The 25,427-nt window shown below is 33.5% G+C and overlaps 1 protein-coding gene, 1 long non-coding RNA gene and 1 pseudogene across 4 annotated transcripts in view; 1 reads left to right on the plus strand and 2 right to left on the minus strand.

The window, feature by feature from the left end:
* Nucleotides 1-4,175: 4,175 nt before the first annotated feature.
* Nucleotides 4,176-6,831, minus strand: LOC149563270 (chloroplast protein FOR GROWTH AND FERTILITY 2 pseudogene; annotated as a pseudogene).
* Nucleotides 6,832-7,667: 836 nt separating this feature from the next.
* Nucleotides 7,668-25,427, plus strand: part of LOC149563271 (uncharacterized) — a 166,885-nt gene continuing 149,125 nt past the window's right edge. The window contains exon 1 of one of the 3 annotated variants that reach the window (XR_016364047.1): nt 7,668-8,224. Coding sequence is in view for 2 of the 3 variants with exons in the window: in XM_089826621.1 (XP_089682747.1) it covers nt 7,715-8,224 (510 nt within the window). In the remaining variant the exon portion in view is untranslated. The remainder of the gene's footprint in view (nt 8,225-25,427) is intronic. The other 2 variants (XM_089826621.1, XM_089826620.1) reach the window with 2 other exon arrangements.
* LOC149563272 (uncharacterized) lies at nt 15,174-20,227 on the minus strand. The gene is made up of 2 exons (XR_016363550.1): nt 19,751-20,227; nt 15,174-15,851 (listed from the first exon to the last, which is right to left on the minus strand). It is a non-coding gene; the product is annotated as an uncharacterized LOC149563272 (long non-coding RNA).

A 25,427-nucleotide genomic window follows, 5' to 3' on the forward strand; every position in this document is an offset into this window, starting at 1 on the left:
TTGATAGGTAGAAATTCGATGTATCTGGCTTGTGATTAATTTTTTCTTTATTTAGTATAGTGACATATTTACAACACAACAATGGAGGAGTCACACTATTTTGATTTATTTTTTTATTGTTGTTTGCAGGGGACTTATGTTCTCATTGAACTTTTCTACATTAATCCATTCTTTGGCAAAAAAAAATGTAATTCTTGTTTAACCTAATCTCTTAAGCAATATTTCTATTACAATTCATTTTTCACAGTTAAATACTATTTTAAATATTTTTTGTTTAGATTTTGGCTGGTGATTTATCATCAATTTTGTGAAAAACAAATGTCATAATTTATGACATAATTGTTGAAGCATTTTATCCTTAAATGGGTCTTTTATGTATGCTTATTACAAGGCAAATCTCCAAAGGGAAGACACCGAGGTCTTAAGAGGGGTGAAGAACTTGTATAACACATTTTATGAGGTTTTGAGCATCCTAGATATTGTGCTACTTCATCTTTTGTTTTTGGTTGCCTAGAGTTTATTTTAATTGTGGGCTATACTTCAATTTCAATTTCACTTTCTATTTTAGTTTTAATTTATTCACTCAACATTCTGGTTGCCAAGGCTAAGATTTTATAGGAGTTTTTAAAAGTAACCTATGTTTTGTTTCATGATTTAAATCATGGTTTAAAGTTTTGGAGATCAATAACTTTAGTACAATGTTTTGGTGTTTTATTCTTACAACATTTTTCTTAGCATACTTGAGAGATTTTTTTTTTATTAAGAGTGGGTATGAAATCTGTTACGTGGAAAAAAATTCTTGCTAGGTACATAGGAGATATTTTCTTTATCAAGTCAAATTGTGATACTTCTATCATGACTTAAATGTGTAGTTATTGAGTCAACCTCATTGACCCATGTTTCACGAGTAGTAATTCACATGAACCCATCTCTCATGAGAATAAATGGAGCATTTAACACTCATTGGATCTAGGTGATGCTCATAATGGTGAAGGATTGAGCGCTTCACCTCTATGAGTGTCACCTAGATCCAATGGGTGCTAAATACTCCATTTATTCTTATGAGAGATGAGTTCGTGTGGCCTACTACTCACAAAACATGGGTCAATGAGTTTGACCTAAAAACTACACAGTTAAATCTTGATAACAATATCAATTCTTGTTAGTGTAAATTTTTTTATTTTTAATTGAAAAATGATTAAAATATCAAAATAATGGAAAACCATTCATTTATGTTATTCTATCTTAGATTGGAAGACAAGATTAAGGGAAAAAAATATTTCACAGAAGATTTTTTTTTTATCGGTAAACGGTCGAAGCCTAGATTAATTATTATTATTTGTTGAAATTAATTATTATTATTATATGTTAAGCGAAGGTAGATTCGAACCCAAGACCTCCCACATGAGAGGCTCGCAAGTTATCGTTGCGTTGTATGCTTTTGCCTGCTTCACATAATTTTTTTTGCTTTCTTATTTTCTTTCTCAAATAGAATTACTTATTGCATAGTATATATTTTTAAGATGAATTGCTTTTGTTTACAATTAAATTTGTGTCAATGAAATTGGGATCTTGAAAGACTACTTTTAACTACAAAAAACTAGTTTAGATTAGAATAATATTTTCTTTAAATATATATAATTTTCCATATTTTAGTGAATGCCATTTCACATGTTAGAGAGTGAAATTGTCATTAAATGAGAATATCATTTTATGGTTATAATCATTTTTCCATATATTTATACATTTTAAATTCATTCTAACGTGTTCAATTGTTATTTATCCTTCAAACTATTCTTAGAAAAGAAATGCTCACACGTGCCCAAAATATTCACTTCATATGGTATGTTCTTTGCCCAACATATTTCAACTTCATCATTGGATATTATTATTGAAATCATCCACAACCCTTCATTGTGAGATGAGTCACACGACATTCTAGGAAGTCTTTTCATGGTGGTTATTATGATCTATTAACTATAATACCATGTCATCATCAAGTATTGGTTATACTTCTAAATTATGTTGCTTTATTTTGTTTATTTTTAGAACCAAGATTTTAATCATTTCTACTAATTCTTTTTCTTCATGTTTCTTCCCCCACCTTCGTAATTTCTTATGAATGATTTTTTTTAATATAGATAGACGGATGGACAGTTTTAAGGTCAAAATAATCATGGCTTTACGAAGACAATTGTACAAGTATTTTTTTTTTTTTACATAATCATCAATTAGGAAGTGTTGTGTTTTTTGATTTAAGTTTTTGCATAAATATGTTTCATTTGAGATTTTACCATGTCTAATAATAAACTACGTTCTTTATCACATAAATTCTTTTAGATGATTGTTTATTTTTTTCACAAATTCATGTATTCGATATTATTTTTTGAAACAATTATGTATTGGACATAAATATGTGTGCTTTCTTTTCCATTTAAGGATTTTGCGGATTGCACAGTTATTTATTTATGATTAACTAGAAGGCTAAGCCACCCCATCAAATAATGAACTTACTTTATCTTATTGTTATCTATAGTTGCGATCTTTCAATAGAGATCTTTATTTGTGGATTATTACTGATATTTATATTCAAAAGGTTATTTTCGAATTAGTTGTCTATGTGTTTGGTTCAATGTTTTTATATATATCATATTTAGTGATCTATCATTAAAAAGAGGACAACCATCTAAAATGTCATTTGAGAAACATGCTCAATTGATCTCAACCACTCATCAAAATTATGATGAATTTACTTTCTTCAACCTAATATTCTTTAGAATGTTGATTATTTAATAGAGACATTGTTTTGATTAAGTAAAAACAGGTTTTAAAGGACCCAAAAACTTTTACAAATTATCAGACATAAATAGCTACGAAAGCCCACGAGGAATTGTGCTTCAGCACTAAAGAAACAAAACAAACTAAGACAAAAGCCTTAAAACAACAAATAGGAATAAGACATTGTTATGAATTATCAATAGTATACATTTTGAAGGCATTTTTAATGATATTTTTAATTGAAATCAATGATTTTTTAAAAGTCATTTGAAGTACTCTTTTAAGTACCATGTGAATTGTGAGAAAATCACCCTACTATTGATATTTATAGATGTTCATCTATATTGTCGTCTTCTTGAATTCAAGATTTTCATAAAATATAAAGTTTGGATTTCTTTTTGATTTCTTCATGTAGTGTTTCCTATTGATTTATAATCTATGAAATTAAAATTTTAAGCTATATACAAACACCATTAAACTCTAAAATGTGTAAGACTACATTTAGAGGAGGATCAAAACTTATAGCTCATGAAACACTTTTGAAATAAGTTTTCTTGCACCACTTATTTGGAGAAACCATCATTTAAAGTAGTTGATCAAGTTTAAATCCATGATAAAAACTAAAGAAAACTACAATGAATATGGCAAAATAGTACTAGGAAAATGATGCCATTCAAACAAGTATAAATCTCGAACAACTTGCATTCTATTGATGTAATCTAAACATTATTAGTGCAAGTTGCTACAAATATGTGGGCAACCTAAGACATTTGGCATCACCGTGTCCCATCATTGTAGCTAAATTGCTCCTTAATACCACCTCAAGTGCACAAAAACATTAAAACCATATATGGAGAGAAATAGAATATATGGAAGGCCACCAGTAAACAATCAAATAATCTCAATTATGAGATAGAATGCAACAATGGATTGATTTCTTACATGCATCATCCTAAAAAGATGTGAGAAATAACAAAGTATATAGTTTCAATGATGCAATGGAATGTAATTATCTCTAAATTTAAAACTTTTCCTCTGATTTATTAGAATTTTCTAGGAATATATTGTATTTTTTAATATATTCATTTATTTTATGTTAGTTTTAATTATTATAATACACATATGAAAAAGGGATAGTTATATTATTTTGAAGAAAGGTCCATATAGCTCACTCTTCTTGAGAGTCATTTCAATCATGCTTTAAATTTTGACTTTAAAATGTTTACAGACTAAACAACTAGAATGGTTAAATAGCATAAATACGAGGTTCAATATAACATCACTTTTGAATGATGTTTAAAATTTGACAATTTGTATTAGTTGCTGAAAAAATACAACATAAACTTGAGAAAGAAAAGAAAATATAAAATCTAGATGCTATATGAGTAAAAATAGGGTCAAAGAATATGTCTAAATGTAATTATAATAAGTGAAGAACCCGATGAAAGTACTTTTGTTCTCCTTGGCACCTTTTTTTTGAGTGCATCACTATAAAACTGTTATAGACCGTTTAAAATAAGAAGAATAACTAAAAGTTTATAGGTTAGTTTTTATAAAAGGAGAAATAAGCATAATAAATTCATCAACCTAAGCAATATATTAATATGTATGATGTATACATGGTTGTTTGTTGATGTACACACACACATATACACACATACACATACACATATACATATGTGCAGACACACACACGCGCGCGCGCGCGCACCGCGCACGCGTGCACCGCGCATGCGTGTGTGTATGTAATTTGTTATTAATAATGAATTCAATATGGTAAAGATAATCAAAATAATATATTAGATACAAGTGAATATGTATATATGTTGATATAGATAGATAAATAATTATATGATTAGATATTCAATAGGGTAAGTCAACAATCAAGATTATAATACTTAGCTAATTCCTTAATTACTCACTAATACAATTAAGCGGATAGACAGTTTGTGAAAGTGGGAGTAATTTGGCCTCAATGAGGAGAATATACCACTTGTAATGAACCCTTCTCTACCATTTCTTATTTTTTCTAAACTCCCCCCTTTAGGGTTTGAATCATACTTGATGATTACATTTTTTAATGTTTCAAGTAAGAGCATTTTAGTTCCCCATAATTTCATATGCCATTATGCATCTAAATCATATTTAACAAAATACATACTTAAGCCATATTACATTAATCATCTCCTAATCACAAACTCTAATGCGAATGGTAGAATTATTGTGCTTGGGTAGAAATAGTCTCCAAGATGCTGCCTCATGAACAACGACCATTTTGGAATCTTCTCCTCACTGTCAAGCCTTTGGGATATTCAATAGACCAATGTTTTTCAGCAAAAAAGAGAGTAAAGAGAGGGAGTATAGATCCATGAAATAAGGAACAAAGAACATTTGTCTAAACTAATCATATCATTGATAATCGATACATGGCTCAAGTTCCCAGTGTTGTCCAAACATTCAACTATGATAAATCTTGGAAGCAACAAACACGATAAGTAATGTCTTTGATAATTTCTTAGGCCATGAAAGGACACAACTAAGATTGAAATTGAACTAGTCATAGGACTATTGAGATGAGAAAAGGGTGATTACATTGGCCATAAGAGGGCTAAAATAATAAGGGGAGTTGAATATAAAGAACATATTAGATTACATATATGAATTAAAATCAAGAAGAATAAGAAGTAAAGATTTATAGGATAGTCTTTATAAAAGGAGGAATAAGAGTCGAATATATTCATTAAACTAAGTAATATATTAATATGTAATGATGTATACATGGTTTTTGGTTGATGCACATTAAGATATAGATATACATACATACATACACATGGTAAAGCCAATCAAAATAATATATTAGATATAAGTGGATATGTATATATGTTGATATATACAAATACATTATGTTATGATTAGAAACTCAATAAGAGAAATTATTAATTAAGATTATAACACTTAGCCAAATCCTTAATTACTCACTAATACAACTATGTGGATAGGGGTTTGTCAAAGGGGGAGTAATTCGATCACAGTGAGGAGAAGATCCCCTAAATGGGCTTTGTTCATGAGGGATCCTCTTAGAGACTTTTCTACCTAGAAATATAACTTTACCATCCACATTAGAGTTTGTGATTAGGAGAGGATTAAGGTAATGTGGCTTAAGTATGTATTTTATTAAATATGATTTAGATGCATAATGCCATATGATAATCATGGGGAACTCTCATGCTCTTAACTTGAAACATTAAAAATTACAATCCTTAAGTATTATTCAAGCCCTAAAGGGGGAACTTTGGAAAAATAAAGAAATGGTCGAGAAGAGTTCATTAAAAAAATTGAATAGCTATAGTGTAACCAACCATTGTCATGATAGTTCCAAGGAAAAACATTAAGAGAAAATCTCCTCTTGTTAAATGAGAAGGTAGAACAGGGGAAGGTAAAACCATATGAAGTGCATTTCGCTGCAAGCCATGCACTATTCCTTTCGTAAAGGTTGGAAACTTGAGTTTTTTTTTTTGCCACTTTCAAGAGTAGTGACAGGTTCCAATAGATTTGCTTGATGGTTACCACTCTCTACAACTAGACAATTTAGGAACTCACAATGCCTTTTTAATGCCCACACATCCAATAACAAGTAATAAGATGCCTAAAACTCGAGCTTCCCATGAGTGAAGAAGCTCAATGTGCAATTTATCTTCCAATATTTAAGAAAGAGGGTACCAAAAATGACTTGTCCAACATCATGACCTTAACCCACAAAGCTCCCACTACAACACTTTTCCCTCTTGTGTGACCAATTGAAATGGGAATCAAAGCAACAAGGTGATCAAGTCCATTTGAAGTGTGCAAATTGCCAACAATGAGTCCAATCTAAGCACTACTAAACAATTATGATTATACAAAGGAGCTAGTTGCCCTTTCTCCAATTGTAACAACAACATATGCTCCATTTGTACCAAAACTAGTACACATGACCCTTGATATTGCAAAAATAGGATGTCTTGAGACTAAAGTCAATATTGAGAGTACAATAACAACTCCAATGCAAGTCATTTGAAGGAGGAATACACCTTTTGGCGAGAAAAGAAAATTTCAAGGACATAATTGTCTAGGAAATATGTCTGAACAATGTAGCTCTCACTTGCATTATTATATATTTGATTAACAATCAGGTCTATGCTATAATTAGAACTAACAACTACTAATCTTTTGATTGATTCCTAATTAGATTGGTACATAGGAGTAAGTTCATTATCAACACACTTAGAAGTGGAGAAACGACTTTTTCTATATTGTTGTGGTAAATGTAGGATGAAGTACGAAAGCGAAACAATGAAACACATGCTAACCTATAATAAAAATGTTCCTTTCATACAAGCGAACAACTTTGACAGAACACTCTTAAACATTGACTTGTCTCCTCACAAGCATTCATATTTCAAGGCTTGCCCAACCAAACAAGCATGTTCTCTTATACCCCTACCTAAGGCCCAACTATGCACAACCCTTGTTTCATTAACATTTCTCCTTGACATTTCGATGATAATAATTGGGAAGAGGAAATGTACAATTAGATATCTTGCAAATAGAACATTAAAGAAATAAAGATAACTAAAGACAAATGAAAAAAATGAAAGGGGAAAAAAGTATATTCTCCATTTACATAATCATTACATCTAAAAGAGTTAAATCAATGCAAGTGGGGTTGTTATCCACATAGGGAATTGTGTAACGAAACTTTTCTTAAATTAGTGAAAAAAAGCAAATAAAGCAAAGCGGACGCTCGAGGGAATCAGCGTCCCTGGAAATCGGAGGAAAATAATTGTTTAATAAAAACTCACGAATAAACTGACCAAAAAACGACGAAGTAGAAGCATATAAGTACGGGAAACCAATGGACAATCTGACCGGCACTATATATAGCTCACTTGTGTAAATGTCAAACAAAGAAAATCAAGAAAATCGACAAGGCCATGGATTGACCTTGAAACATTCCTCTAACACGTCAAATTCCTTGCTTGCTTTAAAAGAGGAGGAGGGAAGCAGAAGAATCAACTGCAACGGCATTAATAAATTTGGTAAATTTCCAACGCTTTCAGGTGATCTCTCGAAGATGGAAATTTCAGAGACGAAGCAGCGCAGGCGTTATTACAGAGTGGGCTTGGGAAAACATAAGGGGAAAAAAACAGAGGAGCAGGGTTTTAGACGTATTTATGATCCTCGGCGATGGCGAAAGAGAGGCAGCAAGAACAAACTCAATGGAAATATTGGCAGCATAAGCTTAAGCGGTAGGTTACTTGGAGCACCGGCTGCAGGCTGGATGCTCGTTTGGGCTGGCCGCTTTAAACGTTGGAGGCGGCGCTGGTTTGTCGCTCATCCGCCTGGTCTGTTACTCTATTACAAGAATTCTGAGCAAATTGGCCGCCCTGGCTGCATTAGCCTCCTGGTATGTTCGTTTATATCCTTTTTCGGTAAATATTTTGTGCTCAGTTTGACAGAATTTTGAAAATTAATGGTTCTGGCTTGCAGTATTTGTAACTCGGGATATTTTGAGGGAATAATTTTTGCAAAATGGCTAATTCGGACAATTGTCCAGACACAATTGTCAACTCTAAACGAAGATTGCATCAGTTTCTACGAAGACGTTACATGATGTCTAAATATTAGCCTTTTTTGAAAGAACACTTACCTCGATATTTTACAACCACTAAAAGTATTGACTGCATATTCGTCATTTTGGATCCAAATTTACCCCAATTTCTCTACAAGATCACAGTTATAGTCTACAAATTCTCCAATTTTAAAATTAGATTCATTTCAATTTCTAGAAACATGATAGTTATTGTGTATATATTTAATATTTTTAAACATGCAGACCCACCTTAGTTGTTATAAATATAATTAATGTCTATATATTTATTTACTATGATTGTCTATATATTCATTATTTTTTATGGTTTGCATGGATGATGAATTTGCTGGATTGCATAGAATAACATTTTTGGATTCAGCATTATTTTCACATTTCCTTTTCCTGGCTTGATCTATTGTGGAGTTGATGGAGGCATGTAATCATCTACTACTTATTGCCAAACATCAAAATTTAGAGCATTCAAATATGATTCTATCTTAATGCTCTAAAATGCATAATTTGTTCCATCAAATATTGGTGTCTTGTGAGATGCATAATTGTCGATCATTTGTGTTCTTTAGGATCTTCTTTTAAGTGGCAAGGCTTGTTGAAAGGAATCTGCTTTGATACCAATTGAAGAGAACACGGTTATATCGAGAGGGAGAGGGGGTGAAACAGTATAACAACTATTTATACCAATTTAAACTTTATCCATCATAATAGCATCAATTACTAAATTTAACAATTATGCTCATGGGAACACAATAACACTATGTTTTATGTGGAATCCCAAATGGGAGAAAAACCACAGCAAATCAATGCTTTATGTAAATCCATTTTTACAATGCATTTGTATGTGCCAACCTACTAGAGGCACTGGCCCCTAAATTTATGAGCACCAACTCACTGGAAGCACCAAACTCCCATATTTTGTAGGCACCAACCTACAAAATATGTTACCAACTCACAAAAGCAAAACACCGACTTCACTTAAATGTGAAATTCCACTTTGACAATTTTGCTATCTCAACTGATGACAGATTCACTATATTGACAAATTTCTGATTACAAACTTCACAAATTTGCTGAAGTCTGGTTGAAATCTGAATAAAGTTCTGATAATATTCTTCTCAAGAACTATCCATACATCTACAATTGATCTTCACAGTCTTGTCATAAATCTGCAATTGATCTTCAAATACATTTCCTTTTCTCATTTATATTTTCAGCATTAAGCTCCCATATATACTTCATGTATATTTTTGGAATTTGGTGTGTATATCAGACTGCCTTGATATGAACTCATGCCACATCCTACATGTTCATCTACCACTGGCAAAATTTTATTTTCATATATACATCTTTATCTCAACAGTTGCACCCTTTTGAAATGAACAGTCATATCTTACCATCATGACTTATAGATTTTTATTTCATTTCTTAATGATAATGTGGCATTTCAAATGAACCACTTATTCCAAAAATCATACCTCTACAGTTTTCTCTAGGAAGATATATTAGTGCTGAATACATATTTAATCATTGTTCTGTCTTAATGATTGGACGCTAAATAGAAATCTCCGTCTTTTATTAAGTGACATGGCAGATTATTTCACACGTTCTGGTCTTTTATTTCATTCGATTAATGTACAAACTTATTGTGTTAAGTGAATATACAAACTGAGTGGTTTCTTTCTGCTATCACTGGCATTGAGTATTATTCATTGTTATAATAAATACGAGTAGTCTTCTCGTATATAGCTGGCATGTAACAATCACAACTTGTAAATATACGAGTATTCTTCATTTATATACAAGTATCATATGCAGATATCATTGTAGTTTTGCTATACACTGTTACGATTTGCCCAGAAAATAAATGATAAACAGCAATAAGGAATAACCATAATTGATATAAGAGACACAAAAATTACCCTGGAAAAACCCTTCCAAAATCAAAGGGAAAAATCCAGCCACGCAACAAAATCACTTTATTGATCATAAAAAGTTCAGTATACAACACCTTTTGCTTGATGCAATATTTATAACACATAAAGACGCTCTTCACATTATAATTAAAGATCTCTTGAATTTCCCAAAAATATGACTCTTTGTATTTCCACATGCATGGCTCAATGCATGATGTAAGACACATTACTTTATATTTAATATTACAGTCCTCTTCAGCTGAAGGTGACCATAATGGTAATAACATCCATATATTTAGAGATGAAGATCTCTATTGCAGCTACAATCTTAAACACTCCCTCTTAGCGAGAGAGATATTTAGCTAAATAGTCACTTAAGACTACAACCAAAATGTCAATGATAAATCCTAATCACATAGATTTTCATAAAATATAACTCATGGAATCATTTAACATGAAAAACCTGCAAGAATTACAATTAACTTTCATCATGGACTGACTCAACGTGATGCTCTCATGGGATCTCTCAACATGACAAACCTGCAAGAATTACAATCAGCTTGCATCACAAACTCACTCAACGTGATGCTGTCATGGAATCTTTCAACATGACAAACTTGCAAGAATTACAATCCACATTCATCATGGACTCGCTGAACGTGATGCTGTCATGAAATCTCTCAACATGACAAACTTGCCATCTTCATACATCATAGGCTCTCTCAACGTGAGGTTGTCATGGATTCTCTCAATGTGACGTTGTCATGGACTCTCTCAACATGACAATTCAGTAAGGTTTACAACCAACATTTTATCACGAATTCTTTCAATGTGATACAATCATGGACTCTCTCAATGTGACTTCCAACTCCCATCATAGAATCTCTCAACATGATGATATCATGGACTCTCTCTACATGATGCTCACTATAAATCTCTCATAAGTGAAAGAGTTATCAGGTTTACTTCATAACTATTATTAATTTCATATGAATAAAAACTCGTAATCAACAAAGAAAATCATAGCTGAGACTTGTTTCCAACAAGAATATCAAAACCACAAGCATTAGAAGCACGTATAAGAAAAGCCGGGAATCTATATGTTGGAATTTACCCAAAAACAGAGATAAATCACAATAAGGAAGACCCAAAAGCTACAAGAATCACATAGGATTATCCTGAGAAAACTCTTCTAGAATGAAGGGAAAAACCCAACCACATGACAAAGAATCATTTTATTAATAATAAAAATAAGTGCACAATGCCTTTCGCTTGAAGCAATATATATAACATAAAGAGAGACTCTTCACATTTTAACCAAAGGTCTCTTCAATTTTTAAAACATAACTCTTTATTGCAAATGCACTTCTTTGTATTTCCATGACTTAACGCATGTTGAAAGATACATGACTTTATATTTGATATTACAATTTAATTGTAAGAGTGCTCTTCAGCTGAAGGTGATTATAACGATAATAACATCCATATTTCAAGAGATAAAGATCTCTATCGTAGCTACAATCTCCAACACACCTTCTTAGCCAGAGAGTGATCTTTAGTTGAACAGTCACACGAGGCTGCAACCAACATATCCATGATTTTATCTAATCACATAGATAAAATTCATGGAACCACTCAACATGAAAAGCTTGCAAGAAACACAACCAACTTTCATCATGATGTTGTCATGACACTAAACGAATAATTTACTATGGAATCACTCAACATAATAGACCTATAACAATTACTTATAATCATGGAATCACTAAACATGATAACGAAAATAATTTATTCCCTACAAAAATCATGGAATCACTCAACATGATGAACTTGTAAGAATCACAGCTCAGCCTTTAATCATTGACTCTCTCACTGTGAACTACCATTGAATCTTTCAACATGACATCCAACTCCCATCATGGATTTCTCAATGTGATGTCATCATGGACTCTCTCAACATGATGTTCACTTCACAGAGCAAAAGGGTTATCATAGCCGATTCTTACAATCTTATTTATTCACCCAAGAATAGAAATAGGCATAACAATAACAAGACTTAGTTCCATTAAAGTATGCCTAGCTTGTTTAACACAAAATCACAGTCGAAACTCTTTTCCAACAAGAGTCTCAAAATTTGTAATACCAAGATATTAACAACATATGTGTTGATGTGAGTTTTGTTCCACTACAACATGCAAAATCAAACACTTAATGTTTTGAGGAGAAGCACCAAACACTCAATCCTCTGTTAATATAAAATCATCTCTCATCTAAGCTTGCAAAGCAAGATCATAAATGACTTCAAGGTTTCTTCTTAATAGTGGACTTCACGCAGTTTTATGATGTGATATGCTGGTTATCACAAAGGGACGTATGCTATTCATTTAATGGATATCAACTTGTGCACTTCTAATGATTTGGCTCTACAATGTGCAATGAAAATATAGGTCCTAACTTCCTAATTCTCCACTTACACTAGACTTAGACCTCTATTTCTACTATAAATGTAAGGAATCATGGATGACTTGGACTCTACTAGATGTAATCTCACTAACGGCTCCACCCACCTAGTGTAAGCTTTTAAGGAATACACAAATGATTTTCGCATCAATATCCTCTCTACAATCCCATCATCTAGATGAAAAACTAAGATTGAACATCAATTGAAGTTAAGTGTTTTCACCAGTTTACCGTGCAAGGCACCCTTACCATTAGCAAGAGGCTAGTGGTCGGATTTGTTCAAGTCAAACAAGTAAACATCCACAACTTCCATTCAACTAACTAATTCAACATGAAAATAAATCTAATCCAAGTGAAAGAATGAGGAAACCATGCAACACTCCAAAGCAATAACAAGTAATTCACGGTGAAGAACCAACAATGAATTATCAATTACTTTGACAAGTATTATAGTAAAAACTTCATCAAGTCTCCCATTAGCTATCCTACTCTAATCTCCTAGCTCTCTACTACCTCCAATCTCTAAGCTAATCTCTTAGGGCCCGTTTGGATCGTGGATTTGAGGTGGAATTAGAATTCCGTATTCTAATAACTTTTCAATCCACTGTTTGGGTGTGTGAAACACGAATTAGAATTTGATAGAAATGGGATTCCGTATCCTCATTTATAGCCCATTTCGTGGATTTCGTCTTCCATCGAAATACCTGGAATTGGTCATAAACCTGTTTTAATTCCAATTTTTATTAAAATGGGCATATGATATTTGTTGAAAGTGATATTTTTTTCACATCCGCAAGCAACTGTTTCATTTCTCCCGCTCGAATGTATTTGTTGCAATGTGCTCGGTTTGCTCGCTCAACCAAGTACGTCTCAGCTTTGTGCATTTTTTTCTTTGGACGAGGGTTCTACTCCATTCATATGGGTTTCGTTTTTTGTAGGTTGCAGAGGTTTTTTTCAGGCTGCAATCTTTAGCGGCGGGTAGGGCTTTCACAGCGGCTTCCATCGTTGGTAGGGCTTTCGCAGCGGCTTCCATCGTTTTCTTCAAGTTGCAATCTTCATCGGCGGTAGGGCTTTCACAGCGACTTCCATTGTTTGGTAGGGCTTTCGCAGCAGCTTCCATACCATTTCTTTGGTAACTTAAACCCTTGACTGGAAACAAATCTTTGGTAACTTGTTCATTTCGGTATTCCAATTCCATTTTCTAATGTGCAACCAAATGGAGGAAACGTGCATTCTCATATTGAATTCTCGGTGAACCAAACAGGCCCAAATCGAATCCCCAAAACCGAAACTTGGATTTCAAGTTCTAGAATCCCAAATCAAGGATTCCAGATGCCAATTCTAAAATCATATTCCAGCAACCAAACGGGCCCTTATCATCTAATCTCTAAAACTAAATAATTACAAATGAGAAGACCTTGGCCTTTCATAGTTTCTCAATTACAATGAAGGGCCAAGATCGATTCAAGATCAAGGGTCAACATTTCTTCCCAAAAACCCTAATTAGGGTTGCCCAATTTACAACCAATTACATCAACGCACCAATTTATGGGCCAATAAGAAAATTACAATGATTTTGCAAACCAATGAGAAAATAAGACATGTGGCACATTGTGATTAATTGTGCTTGAAACTGAAATTTTCTGATTCTAGGAGGCAAACAATTGCCACCTTTATCATCCCTATCCTATGCTTGAGTCCTGGCTTGAGAAAAAGTGTCTCTCAATGCTTGAGATTTCTCTATCCTTTGAAATTTCCTCATGGAATTGGCTTGAACCACTTGCATCTTCATGAAATTGTGAACTTGATCTTTCTTGATTTTCCTTGAATATGTCTTCATGTAGCTAGATCTTTTGTTTTTTCCTGAATTTCTTCTTGATTCTGACTTGAGTTTGCAGGTTGATAGGTTGATCATGCATCCTTCTCACTTGAGTCCTTAGGATTGAGCCATCTCCTTGTAGTATTTGCTTGAAGTCTTGAGGCCTTGATCATCACGAGTTTACCATGCAAGGCACCCTTATCATTAGCAAGAGGCTAGTGGCCGGATTTGTTTGAGTCAAACAAGTAAACATCCACAACTTCCATTCAACCAACTAATTCAAAATGAAAATAAATCTAATCCAAGTGAAAGAATGAGGAAACCATGCAACACTCCAAAGCAATAACAAGTAATTCACCATGAAGAACCAACAATGAATTATCAATTACTTTGACAAGTATTATAGCAACAACTTCATCAAGTCCCTCCCTTAGCTATCCTACTCTAATCTCCTAGTTCTCTACTACCTCCAATCTCTAGGCTAATCTCTTATCATCTAATCTCTAAAACTAAATAATTACAAATAAGAAGGCATTGGCCTTTCATAGTTTCTCAATTATAATAAAGGGCCAAGATTGATTCAAGATCAAGGGTCAACATTTCTTTCCAAAAACCCTAATTAGGGTTGTCCAATTTACAACCAATTACATCAACGCACCAATTTATGGGCCAATAAGAAAATTACAATGATTTTGCAAACCAATGAGAAAATAGGACACATGGCACATTATGATTAATTGTGCTTGAAACTGAAATTTTCCGATTGGAAGAGGCAAACAATTGCCACCTCGTCATCCCTATCCTGTGCTTGAGTCCTGGCTTGAGAAAAAGTGTCTCTCAATGCTTGAGATTTCTCTATCCTTTGAAATTTTCTCATGGAATTGGCTTGAACCACTTGCATCTTCGTGAACCTGTGAACTTGATCTTTTTTGATTTTCCTTGAATATGTCTTCATGTAGCTAGATCCTTTGCTTTTTCTTGAATTTCTTCTTGATTATGACTTGAGTTTGCAGGTTGATAGGTTGACCATGCATCCTTCTCACTTGAGTCCTTAGGATTGAGCCATCTCCTTGTAGTATTTGCCTGAAGTCTTGAGGCCTTGATCATCACCTTGCCCTCTAGCTTCTCCTTGTGTTGGTGTGACAATGGAGGGTATGTGCACCAACAATGCTCTGATTTTCCAAGATTTCCCAAGAATGAATTTCCATCCAGCCCTTCTCGTTCTTGAATATACCTTGCAAAACAAAGGAGAAAAGCAGTAAACTTGTAAAAAGATCTGAAAGTTAAATCACATCAAAATTTCATCCCAATTAAAAACCAACCATTTTGCAAAGTAAAGGCAAATTTTAATCTCATCACAATCCAAAACCACTTATTATTATTGCTTTTATTTTTTGCTTCAAATTTTTTGTCATTTTCTCTCTCATCAATTTATTTTGTTTTTGGTGAGGAGAGGTAGGTTGGTTTTGGCAATTAACAAAGAATGATAGTTGGCCGGGGAAATTTCAGAAGTTGCAAAATTTCCACTGAGTGGAAAATTCCAAAGTTGAAAATTTTTGATCAAAGTGGAAAATTTTGAAGTTGCAAAATTTCCACTGAATTTGGTGTTCTTAAAATTTCCTTATTTGAACGATCTTTGCAATTCCTTGCTCTATTCTTGATCATGATGTTGCCCAAATGCCATAAACCAATTTTGTAATGCCTTAGAGGATGGAAAACTTGGGAGACTCAATGTGCAGAAATTTCAGAAGATGCGAAATTTCCACTGGTGGAAAATTCTGAAGTTGCCAAATTTCCACCAAAGGGAAAATCGTTTGGAAAATTATCAATTTCTTCCCCTCATCATTCTAAAATTGCAATGCTTAAGTTGTCACCAAATTAATTCTTGAGTCTTGAGATTTTTGGGAGAAATGAGGACTGGGGAGATTTTAGAAGGTCTAGAATGTTCACCAAAGGGGAGATTTTGTAAGATCTGAAATATCCACCAACGGGGAGATTTTAGAAGATTCAAAATTTATATTGGAGTGGAAATCCTACCAAAGGGGAGATTTTGGAGGATCCGAAATTTCCACAAAAGGAGAGATCTCAAAAGATCCAAAATTTCCACCAAAGGGGAGATTTCAGGATTTCCAAAATTTTCACCAGAGGGGAGAGGCCCGAAATTTTCATTGAAGGGGAGATTTCAGAAGATATGAAATTTCCACCAAGACTTTGGTTCTCTCACAAACAACGTCCCCTTTTCCAACATAGAAATCCATCTCTTCTAAATCAAATGTTTTTCTCTTTCCTCTTGGACTTGGACCGTGAAAATTCCCCTAAATGGTACCAAAGTGCCTACACAAACTTGAGACAAAATTGCTTCCGGATGAGCCAAAATTACTAAAACTCACCCTAGACTTGGAGACTTGAAAAAAATGTTGCCAACCAAAACCACCAAAGACAACTACTCCTACTTGCTAAAGCAAAAAAAGAGGGGCCCCCATTTGCAATGGTGTGCTTGTGTGAAAACCACACAACAATATGTAAGAATGGCAGAGAGTCAAAATGACTCCCTCTTGACATAAACAACTTTGATCATCACAAGTAGATGAAAGCTCCCGGTAGAGCTAAAAAATCTTCCTCTCCATTTGAATCAACATCCTTCATGTAAGGACCATCCTATCCTTAAAATAAAATAGAAAGTCATTTAAAAGTTATCCCATTGATAAGCACAACTTACTAACTATTTTTTTTTAGTTTGCTTAGGAGATTGCCACCTTTCACGTTGTCCTCATAGGACTTAATATTGACTAGCCAATCCGGGCTCTTCTGTCCAGGGCCAAGTGGTTAGTCCATTGGACCAACCCTCAATCCAATAGGGACATTACTTACTCAATTTAAGCGGCCGTCTTTGGTCATACCTCTACCCATTCGGGTAGGCTGAACATGTAAGTGATTGAGACTCCACACCTCATCCTTTCAGGATGGGTTACCAAAGGAACACATAAGTGACCTTATTAGGTCATACCTCTACCCATTATGGGGTAGGAAAGATCTTTAAGTGACCTGGAAGTCATACCTCCATCCAATCGGGATGGGTTATAATAGGGGATAGGAATTAGACAACGATTTGATCAGAGTCTTTCACCCTTTGGGGCCAATCCGAGTCCAGGGTAGCTTGCAAGAAATTACATAGCTTGCCCAAGATTGAGCCAAGGTTCTTTGCAAGGTTCATCATTACCAATAGATCCACACCTTTCCTTGGATTTTGAGCCTTTAGCTAGGTGTAAGACCACTGAGAGAATTACTAAGTCCTATACCCCTTCTCAGGTTTCGAGCATCCGGCCAGGTATAGGTACCTTCCTAAGGATCTTTAATTTTTTTTACCAAGTTATTATTAAGCTTTAGAAATTCATCACTAAACGAGAAGTAAGTAGCCACAAAATCTATGTCCAAGGTATTTGTGCTTTGGAGGTATCCTTCACCTTCCAGGCTGCCTACATACCCGTATCCACGGGATCAAGACACCAATGGAGCGCACACTCGCTAACGATATGTAGTTCTATTTGTACTAAGTTTGATGTAATTGTGGTGGGAATGGAACCTTTGAGGTCTTTTACCCATTCACAACATTTCTTCGCCTTCATACACCTACTCGGGCGAATCAGGCGGCCTTTCCTAAACATCTACTATGACAGCATAGTGTTTGTTTTCATGTTGTAGATAAAATATGTGCAAGCTTTACCTATGTGCATACATCTGATTTCCTCACTTTAATTGTTACTATCCAGTTTCCTCCTAAACTGTTAGTAAGGTTTCTTAATATTGTTTATTCCTTATTTATAGGTTCAATTATTGCCAACAAGAGTCACTTTATTGGAACTGCTTCATCTTTTTTTAAAAGAGTTATAAGTTTAAGAAGAATAATTAAATCACCAATCCAATCAGTCCCTTTGGTTACACAGTCTTATCTTTGGTCACAATACACTAGAATGTAAACACTAGCCTATAAAGGTTTTTTTTTGCTTTTAAATATTATGAGAAGAACAACTACTCAGCTTTAGAACAGTACTTCATTGGAAATCTTGACATAAAAATGAGAGCCTTTAATATCTAGCTGTCTATATTGTCCTTTATGAGCTACTGATAACATAGGAGGTTATCCAATAAAAGTATCACCATTTTGAGGTGCTGAAGGAAATTCCATCTTTTCCAGATTGTTTTGTTTTCAGAATTCATAAGCACAAACATGAAATGAGATAAGTGCATCACTTCCAGAATTTACTACGGACTAAGAATGATACGAATAATTAATTTGTTTTCAGCTTTCACTCAAGCTAAAATAATGAGGATAAGAATGCTCAAAGTTTTTCCAGATTTCATACTGAGAATGAGAAGAAATTAAATAAGCGAATCACCTCTGGGATATGGATTCAATTTAGAATGGGCTGCACCAGAATACTGGTTAGAGCCAAGTAAAATGGGAAATCTTATTAATGATTTTAATAGAATACTTCAGGACGAACACTCTTTTCCACAGTAAGTTAATAAAGGAACTTACAGCAATTCTGTGCTACTGCAGATTTTCATATAATTCTATGCTATTAACAAGAAAACCTATAGCATACATAGATACAGGCTGCGTATATGGTAGTATGTTATTGATGCTTCACATCTCTTTAGAACTCAAAAGTACCAATCCATTTTAGATTTATAATTTCTAAACACAACCTTTTCAGAATTTGTAAATACTGGAAATAAATAGTCACTGAAATTTTATTATTTTAGAGCTGGAGTAAAACCTTCACACAGTTAATATTAACTCTTCTAAACTCATATCTTTTCCCAGAATCTTTGGATATTGAATCATAAATTCATGAATATATATTTTCTTTGTTTTAATTTTCCTTCTTCCCTAAATACAGATATAGAACAAGGTGACCCTATCACCTTCTGCCCAGTGTGTTGTAAACAGTCTTTACATGTTACCTTCATCCTTTCAGACAAATAAAAATAAAAATCTTTCCAACAATATTCATTCCATCAGAGATTTCTATCAGGATTTCACCCTCAGAAATAAATACATAAATAAGGAAATCAAGGAATACTTGGTGGTCATTATTCTACACCAAAAGAAATAACAGCCAAAAATACCCAGAATGTGATGTTGATTGTTCTCCCTCTTAGCTGGAGGAAATTCCATGCTCTATACTGCCCATCTGCCTATGCCCCTGTCTGGTCTAGTTTTCCAGTATGACAATTTTCTGTCTAATATTGGCACTGCTTATTTGATTTCCAGCTGCCTGTATATCTGTGGCTCCTTTTAGAATTTTTCCTCCCCTCCCCTTTTATTTATGCTTAAGTCGGTTAGAAATCCTCCAGAAATGTTTTTGGAGTCATCTTAGATCTGATTTCTTTTACCCCTGACTTCCCACGCTGCCTGTACATGTCCATGCTCTGCTCTTCTCCTGCCATGTTTTTTCCTGTAGACGTCTCATATCTCTTCAATTGCCTCCATGTTGAATCCTCAGCTCTGCCCTTTGTACGTGAAGTTTTTTTCTTTTTGTATTATTTCGGCTCTGCTCACTCAAATATGATAAAAATAGATAAAAAAACAACTTCTTTGGCCATGGTAACGTTTTTAATTAATATACTATATTTTATTAATTTATTGTTTCTCCTTATTTTAATTTATACTATTTTCTTAGGTGATTAATAGTCATTTATGTATATTTATATTCATTTTATGAAATGTTGTTAGGTTATACGAAATATAATTATATTTTTACATTACCTGATATTGATTTAATTTTACTCATATTATCAATGCTTTAAATTATTATTTATTGCTCATAAAAACTTTATTTTGCTTAAGTTTATTTAATTACTTATATATATATATTCATTACTTTCGATGTCTAGTCTATTTTTTATAATTACTTATTTCATAATGTTTAATGATAATGAACTTATAAGAGAATTCTAGTTAAGACTATGGCCTCCAAAAATTCATTGTGAAATAATTAAATGACTAAGAAATAATCATCTAATCTAGATAACATGTAAATTAAAATCACCAAATTAAATAATTGTGAAAAGAATCAAATAATTAACTTCTAAGAAATTTAAATCAACTCGGTTAAATTATCGCGAAATACTCTAATAAACTTCTAAGAAATTAAAGTCAACTCCATTAAATAATTCAAAATAATTAAATACACCACGTCTAAGAAGTTAAAAGTCAAATCAATTAAATAATCACCCATAATGAAGAGATCAAATTAAATAATTGAAAGATTTCTAAATAATTAACCTCCAGAAACTCAAAATTAAGTAAAGCTTAATGATAAGGTGGTCACATGTCTTACTTAACAAGACATCTATAGAAATTTGCAAAGGATGAGCTATAGAGGGGTTGTGACACTTAACTTTATTGCTTTTGGTTGCATCCTGCAACCAACAATGGTTATTAATAATCAATGCACACACGAAAGAGATTTTGACTTGAGCCGCTATGCATCAATATGAATCAAAATGCATAATGGAAAACTATAATACTTATTTCCAAAAGAAAATCAAATAGCTGAGATGTGTAACTGCTTTACATGTATCTTTCAGAACACAAAGCTTGAGCCCTCTTGTAATTACTTCCACCGATGCCACTACATAAACACAACATCAATCAAGAAAAATGAAACTAATGAGTGAGAATTGAGCTTCGAGCAACATCAAAACTAGTGGCCTGCCAATATCTTTTGCTATTTTGAGAACTTTTGTTAGCCTCTTTCTATATAGAGATACACTCATAGTCAGAAGAACATATCTGATTTGAGAGAATGATTTCTTGTGAATTGCTCTAAACACCAACAAAGTTCCTCTCCTGCTTCACCAACTCGACTCCTTTCAAATTGAAATTGTTTCGACCTGCAAAAGTGGATCCAACTTGATGCGCATAAATCAATCTTTTCCTCCCAAACAAGTGAGATTTCAGAGGCAAGAATAGTAAGATGGAACATCAATCAAGGAATAATCATCGTACTCCTTTCATTGATATTACATGAACTCTAGAATCCTGTGCTTGAAAACCAAACAGTCGTATTGTGCCAAAAATTTTAGTAGGAAGCTTCTCATGAATACATTTCATGATGCACTCAACACATGCTCGCACATGACAGAGCTTACCTAAATAATATGTGTGTAACGAGATAAAATATACATGTAAAATGAAGTGACACGAAAGGACAGATGAACGTAATAAGAGAATGGAAATAGATTGTCGTTACAAACTCCTTCACTCTATCCAATGAAAATGTGAAAGTTCACAATGATGCTTGACAATACAAAGATGACACGAGAGTCAGGTAAAAGAAAACTTGTCGTAAACAAGATCTCAACGGTTACTCATCCTGTAGCAACCTTCACCTTTGAGACACTAAATATTGATAGGATAAAGAAAATGTATCTGAGGCATGTCTTCAGATATGAACACCATTATGAATGATCGATAGTAAAATAGAAAAGCTTTCCTAGTACCTTTTGACTTAGACATGTCAATGAAAAATGGGACTTACAAGAATCTCCTGTAGTCCATTTGAGACTTTTCCAGTACGATTCCAAGACATCTCTAAGGATTATTCTGACTTGAGGGCTGCTAAAATCCTTCTTAGAGCCGCATAATCTCCGCACGCAACTACAAAAGTGGATTGGGCTAAGTCAAAAATTGCCGCATCTCTTCCATGGCTTTCGAACTAATTAGCTCTTTGAACATTTCTAAAGTGGTTATTATAGATTTTTGACCGCTAGATGTTACACAAGAAATGAAGAACACAAAGACTTTCGATACATAAGAAATGGTGAAAGGCATGCAAGAAACGAGCTGAGCAAAGGTGAATGTGTAGAGAACAAAGCTATGAACAAAATTATGTTGAACCAAAATATATTGTGATTTTGACAATACAGTGTTGAGCTAAAACATCACACAATATACTTGCACAATAAGACTTGGTGGAGGTGGTTGAGGTAAGAAGCAAATCCATTATTTTATTCAAAGGTGCTTTGGAATAAGACCCACATTTGTAGGTAATTTGTTGCTACGGCTATCAATGGAGCATGCCTTGAATGCGATGTTACGAAGACCTCTCTTATTGAAACTACCAAAGCATCAGTATCATAGATGATAACAAGGATATCCAAAATATAGAATGATTCAAAAATAACACCACAAAATTGTCGTACATAATCCTGAAATAGTCTTATTGCAACAAGAGAAATTTTATCATTGGACACAACCTAGCTCTGATACCATGTTGGATTTAACCCAAAAACAAAGATAAACTGCAATAAGGAAGACCCAAAAGATACAAGAAACACACAGGATTATCCTAGGAAAACCCTTCTAGAATGAAGTGAAAAACCTAGCCACATGACAAAAGATCATTTTATTGATAATAAATTGAATTGTACAATGCCTTTCGCTTGAAGCGATATATCACATAAAGAGATACTCTTCACATTCTAACCGAAGGTCTCTTTAATTTCCAAAACATAACTGCTTATAAAAAATACAACTCTTTTTATTTCCATGCCTTAACATAGTTTGAAAGACACCTGACTTAATATTTAATATTACAATGTAATCATAAGTGTCTTCTTCAGCTATAGGTGATCATAATGATAATAATGTCCATATTTATAGAGATAAAGATCTCTATCGCAGCTACAATCTACAACACTATAAAGAATATCTCAACCAAGACCAACTCCCTCCGAAGTTGAACATCTCCCTCTAAAGATCATTGTTTTTGCATTCTACAACCAATAGATATTAACATCAACTTATCATATAGATCAATCAAGGACTACTTTGATAATGAAATAAGATTGTGATAGGGTCCTCCCTCTGAAGTTGAACATATCTAACATCAAAGAAACATCCCCATTTCATTACTTCTTGTTGCATCTTGTTTCTACAACCAAGAGAGATAAACCTATCATCAATATCAAGGACACACTATTTCTAGTTATATGAAATTCATGAGCTATACAAAACTAGAATATTTATCTCTTTGATGTACTTATTTCCTTGTTGATGTTACAAGCTAATATAAGAAACCCCATTCAAAAATATAAGAGCAGAGAACACGTGTTTATCCAGATTTCCCTATTAATCAAAAGGCATACTGCAAAAGTTTTAGAGTCTAACAAAACTAAAACATATGAATTATATTCACAAAAATCAATCATCCATTGATCAAGCATATGCTTATCACTGCAAATACATAGAATAAGAAGAATAAGTTTGCACATCTATTACTGCAAATAGAAACGACTTAATCATATCAACACACAACTGAGAATACAATATAACTTTGAGAAGGTCAATATTGCTGCTCAGGGAGAAAAATATTCTTCAAAGCTGAAAAGCTCTCGCATTCTCACCAAGCAATGATAGACACATGGCATCTTTAATATGGAAGCGAAGAACCGAAGACATGAAAGCGAGGACTCCAATATATAGAATTTGGCTGCTAGCAGATCATTATAAACACATGGTGCCAATGAGCGCACATAGGGAACAAACATATATACAACAATTTGAGACTAAGGACAATAATCTAGCACCACCAATTGATGAACTCTGAATCACTCACACCACAAAGTTTTCTTTTTGTGTCACTATAATACACATGACTATCCATGATACACACAGATGTCTTGACAAAAATGAAAGCGATGCTTTGTGATAAAGAAATACCAAAAAGCACGACACACCTGAATAGGAAAATCTTTGATACGACAAAATAATCACAAATAATATATAAAAAAGATTGGAAACACAATCACCTTCGAAGATTGAAGTTACTTTCAATAAACACCAATGTAAACAATCACAACTAACAAATGCGAACATAAATAGGTAAAAAAACGCTAAGAAATTTAAGCTCTCTCATGTGAGCTAGAACCAATGAGGCGCAAGGAGCGTTGGATAGCCACAACTTGGGAAAGAGAGAAGGTGAATGAAAATGTCACCGTGCCTAGGAGAGTAACATCCCAATTGTAATAACCTATCATTAAAAGGCAACTTGACATGATGATTTACGAAGAGAGAACGTAAAAGTCTTCACGAAGAGAGAACTTTAATGAACTGAAAATTCTTGACAAGAAAAACAAGCCTTGACGATTAAAGTAATCAACATCTCAAAAAGTACGAGCAAGAGAATCAACGAAGCTTGACTTTGACGTAACTAGAGACTTAAAATGGATACCAAGAAGGAAAGCATGTTTGGCTCACCCATGAAGAAAAAGATAAGGTACTATGGCATGACACTAACGCCTGCTTGCCGAAAAGAAAGCACTAATGTTTATGAAGGTGAAGTACAAAGAATTCCTTGCATAAAAAAATGGTATGACCCACTATACAGAAGTAAACAAGTGTATCTGATACTACCAACCAACTACCTAGAAGTAAACAAGTAGATCTGATACTACTGGAGATAAGCCTCAAAAATATGAACAAGGAATAATTGCGAAAAACAAGAACTAACTCCATCGAGTATAGGGAGAAAAGATAATGCCCCTTTCTTTAAGCTGTACAAAAAATATAGAGGCTCGAAAGGAGCTTGAAATAAAGAACACTTGTAAGAAATTACTTGCAGCTACATAAAATTAACACAAATTGAAATTCCATCGAATATACAAAGGAAAGAAGGCTTCCTTCATTGTTCTAATCAAACCTGGCTCTAATACCATGTTAAGATTTGCCTTGAAAATAAAATGCTAAACAACATAAGGAATAGCCAAAATTGATACCAGACACACAAAAATTACCCCA

Source organism: Cupressus sempervirens, chromosome 4 (assembly GCF_028749045.1).
Source record: "Cupressus sempervirens isolate cs-2001-9-10 chromosome 4, ASM2874904v1, whole genome shotgun sequence".
Classification (NCBI taxonomy): domain Eukaryota; kingdom Viridiplantae; phylum Streptophyta; class Pinopsida; order Cupressales; family Cupressaceae; genus Cupressus; species Cupressus sempervirens.